At 37.9% G+C, this 3,852-nt stretch overlaps 1 protein-coding gene across 2 annotated transcripts in view; it reads left to right on the top strand.

Annotated features, from left to right (window-relative positions):
• The first annotated feature begins 553 nt into the window (after window positions 1–553).
• LOC135099850 (uncharacterized) overlaps window positions 554–3,852 on the top strand; it is a 33,242-nt gene continuing 29,943 nt past the window's right edge. The window contains exons 1-2 of one of the 2 annotated variants that reach the window (XM_064002456.1): window positions 554–604; window positions 3,612–3,740. In XM_064002456.1, coding sequence (XP_063858526.1) covers window positions 566–604; window positions 3,612–3,740 — 168 coding nt within the window. In that variant the 5' untranslated portion in view covers window positions 554–565. Of the gene's footprint in view, window positions 605–1,206; window positions 1,342–3,611; window positions 3,741–3,852 lie in introns of those variants that run through there. The other variant, XM_064002457.1, reaches the window with a different exon arrangement.

The following is a 3,852-nucleotide window of genomic DNA, read 5'->3' as shown; positions in this document are numbered from 1 at the left end:
GATGATACAAACTTGGCTTAAATTCTGCATACAGCAACTAATAGTAGTAAAATGTTACTATGTAAACACACACACACACACACACACACACATTAAGGATGAGATAAGCAACTGCATATTTTATAAGGGGTTATTGGATCTCGAGGCCGTGGACCTCTCCACGTTCACACAAGCAGAGAATATATTTTTACATTAGCCATCAGGTCATTCAGTAGCAGGTTCTGTTAAAAGGGACTTGTTAGCAAGGAAGAAATTACACGTCTATATACCAGAAAGTGAATGTAACAGTATATTACGTATTTGATTTCTTTTAAAAGCGAGCAGCTATTTCACCACGTAATGAAGCCATTGTCTTCACTAGCGCACTTGCTTCACAATCACAAAATTCACTGTAACACAATACATTGCAATGTGGAAAAAAAAAATAATAATAATAAAAACAATAACAAAAAGTCACGCATCTGTAATAATACTTTCTCTTGGACTGCTGTTGCTGTTGTGGTGAATTAACACCGTCCCGCTCCTCGGCGGCAAACAGGACCATTGTGCGAGAGTCAGCAGGTGGATGCCAAGGAGGGTTTGGCGCTACGAACAGAATATCAAGGTTAGTTCCACAACGAACTTTTATTTTTTATGCACTTAACTTCTGCATTTTTTACACAGCCACGCCCGGTTGTCATGCAGTATTCATCCACTTTCAAGGCTCGGCAACGTTGTTTATGAAGAGTTATGCAGCCTCATAAGTGTGTGTGTGTGTGTGTGTGTGTGTGTGTGCTCACATTGGGGTCACTTGTTTTTTTTTTAATCGACTTGCGACACAAAACTCTAATGCAACATTTTTTTTTTTTTTTGTCACAGGATGAATGAGCAATCGTAGTGTTTTGTTTAAATAAACGATGCACAATATGAATGAATCACTGGCATGGTACTTGTTACGGGAATAGTGATTTTTCATCTTTTGTTCCTTGGTATGAATAAATGAACAGACAAGTAAAGTGAATAAATAAATAAATAGTAAATATAAAAAGGTATCCATAAAATGGAACTTCATCTATATAAAAAGTCTGTTCCGGAAGTCTCAGTTGCGTGTTATTGTGAACAAATCAAGTGTAGTTCGGTAGTATCTCGAATTACACTCCACACTATCTCGATACTTCAGGTTCACACGTCTCCCAATCATATAAGGCCTTTCTGCTAGAAGTGACACCACAAACCGAATGAGTGTTTCGTTGAAACAGTGAAGCGTTTCAAATCAAGTATCATGAGAGGCCGACACTGTGAGGTAGGCTCAGGCTTCAGAGCATTGTTGTTCGTTGCCTCCACAAGCCAACACCCCGAAAGGTAAGTCTTGATCAAATGATAAGCTAGCTTTGGTTGTGGTTGTGTTTGATGGCACGGCACGCAATTGGTGGTATGTGAGGCATGCAAAGGCAATTGTCCCAAACGACAGTGACAAGTATGACAGGTTACACTACGTTCAGTGCTATTACGCAATGGGGTCCCAGTGGCGCGTCCTGACTATTTTTGCTGATCACTCCGGTTTCTGTGGATATTTTGGAAGTGAATGACATGAAATTCATCAAACGATCGGTGCACAGGTCTATTCCAACACTGCACAGGTCTGTTCTAAAAGTTAACCTGTAGTGATACTTTGTACTTCAGAGAAAACTCTTATAATTTTGCTCCTTTGAACCTCTCCAAAAATAGCGCTAATTGCCGCATGTGTCGAATTGTATACTTCAGTCTTGGCCACTCAGTTGAAAGCTTTTTAAAACATTGTCTAACCAAATGCTGTAAGCTCCTGGTCAGGGCTGAAATTCGTGTTCCTGTCATATCTCCTTTGGGGAGGAGGGAGGAAGGGACGAAACAGCTATGTGACAACCAATACTAACGCCAACATGAACGTAAAGAGTAGTTTTACCACAAAGTCATTGTTATATATATATATATATATATATATATATATATATATATATATATATATATATATATATATATATATATATATATATATATATATAATGGATTAGAAATAAAATAAAAGTATTATTGTTGTTTCAACCAGTACACCATACGTAACTATAGTCCTACGCTATTTGGAGTATTTCCAGCCACATTTTACTCTGTCGGAAATTAATAATAAGTTTATCTTATGGGTGTCCAGGGCCTCCCCACGGTTAGGGGATTACAAAATGTTGTTAGGTTAGTTTACCTTATTTGGGGGGTGGGGGGTTCACGGCGGGGGAAGGCACCTGGTTAGGAAGTTACAAAATGTTAAGTTAGGTTAGTTTACTTTATGGGGGGATCTAGTAGGTTAGGGGAGGGTTGGGAGGAGTATTGGTTGAAACTGCAAATTTACCAAAATAAATAGATCTCGCCCAGAATGATGTCCCAGAAATGAGGGTAGAAGAATGGGGAAAAGGCCAATATAGGTACTTGTTGGTGAGTACCAAACACACCTGTAATGATCACTGTAGTGACTGATGGTGATGGCGGTGATGATTTTGATGGTGATGGTGGTGATTCACATGGTGGTAGTAATGTAGATGACAGTGGTGACTTAGATGATGATAGTGTTTTAGACGACAGTGATGTAGATGGTGATGATAGTGCTAATTTTGATGATGACGATGATTTTGAAGGTGGTGACGGCAGTGGTAATGACGGTGGCGATGTCGGCAGTGGTAATGATGGTGGTGGTGTCGCCAGTAGTAATGGTGGTGGTGATGACGGCAGTGGTAATGATGGTAATGGTGATGATGAACCAAATGCATAGTTTGAAAATAGTTTAATGACTCCATTCCCCATGAGTATATGCTTCAAAGAGTGATGTGTTAACTAAGGGCCTTACGCATGCTTCAATAACCATGACCGAGTAACTCTTTTTAATAGGATCACGTCGCTCCAAGAGAAAAATCTAACAGCTAAACCTCAGTCATCTTGTCCCAGTATTACATAAGAACATAAGAAAAAAAGGGGAGCTGTGAAAAGCCATGAGGCCTACACGCGGCAGTCTCTTTATGAAACATACCTACCTATTTCCACTATCATCCCCATCCATAAATGTGTCTAATCTACATAGGCTACATAGGCCACTAATTACCACAACATAAAACGTGACAAAAAATCTAACCCAATCTAAAACGTGACAAAAAAAAAAAACTTGCCCATCAAACGAGACAAAAAATACGAACTTTGGTTAGATTTTGCGCAAACCTGTGGAAAACTTGTACTAACGTCAAACCGGTGAGATTTTTTTTATCATTGAACTTTGAGATTACTTTCTACAATTTACTTTTTTTCAATTTATAATATTTAATGCTAATTATTTTCAAATTGCGTGCGGTCTTATATAATTATATATATATATATATATATATATATATATATATATATATATATATATATATATATATATATATATATATATATATATATATATATATATATATATATATATATATATATATATATATTATTTTTTTTTTTTTTTTCCTTTTCAGTTTTTTTTTCCTTTTCAGAGCATGTTGACATTTTTTTTTTTTTTTTTTTTTTTCAGAGCATGTTGACATATTTAATAATATTCACAAGGCTGGTACTTGTTCCCACAGATGGAGTGGTCGAGTCCACCAATAGTGTGGCTGGTGGTGGTGGTGGCGGCGGCGGCACGGGTGTGGACTCTCCCCATTAAAGAATTTAAACCTTCTGAAATAAGCCTGAAGAATCTCTCCCCAGAACAGGTGAACAATAACTTGAACATGCTTGTGTGTGTGCGTGCCTTGTGTGCAGGACAAACACGCTGCATTCCTTCCGAGCTGGCTCACGAATCATGGATGGGTAGTGGTCAAGGGT

This window comes from Scylla paramamosain, chromosome 4 (genome assembly GCF_035594125.1).
Source record: "Scylla paramamosain isolate STU-SP2022 chromosome 4, ASM3559412v1, whole genome shotgun sequence".
Taxonomy (NCBI): domain Eukaryota; kingdom Metazoa; phylum Arthropoda; class Malacostraca; order Decapoda; family Portunidae; genus Scylla; species Scylla paramamosain.
The sequence above is the reverse complement of the archived record's forward strand: the minus strand, read 5'-3'. Positions and strand labels throughout refer to the sequence as shown.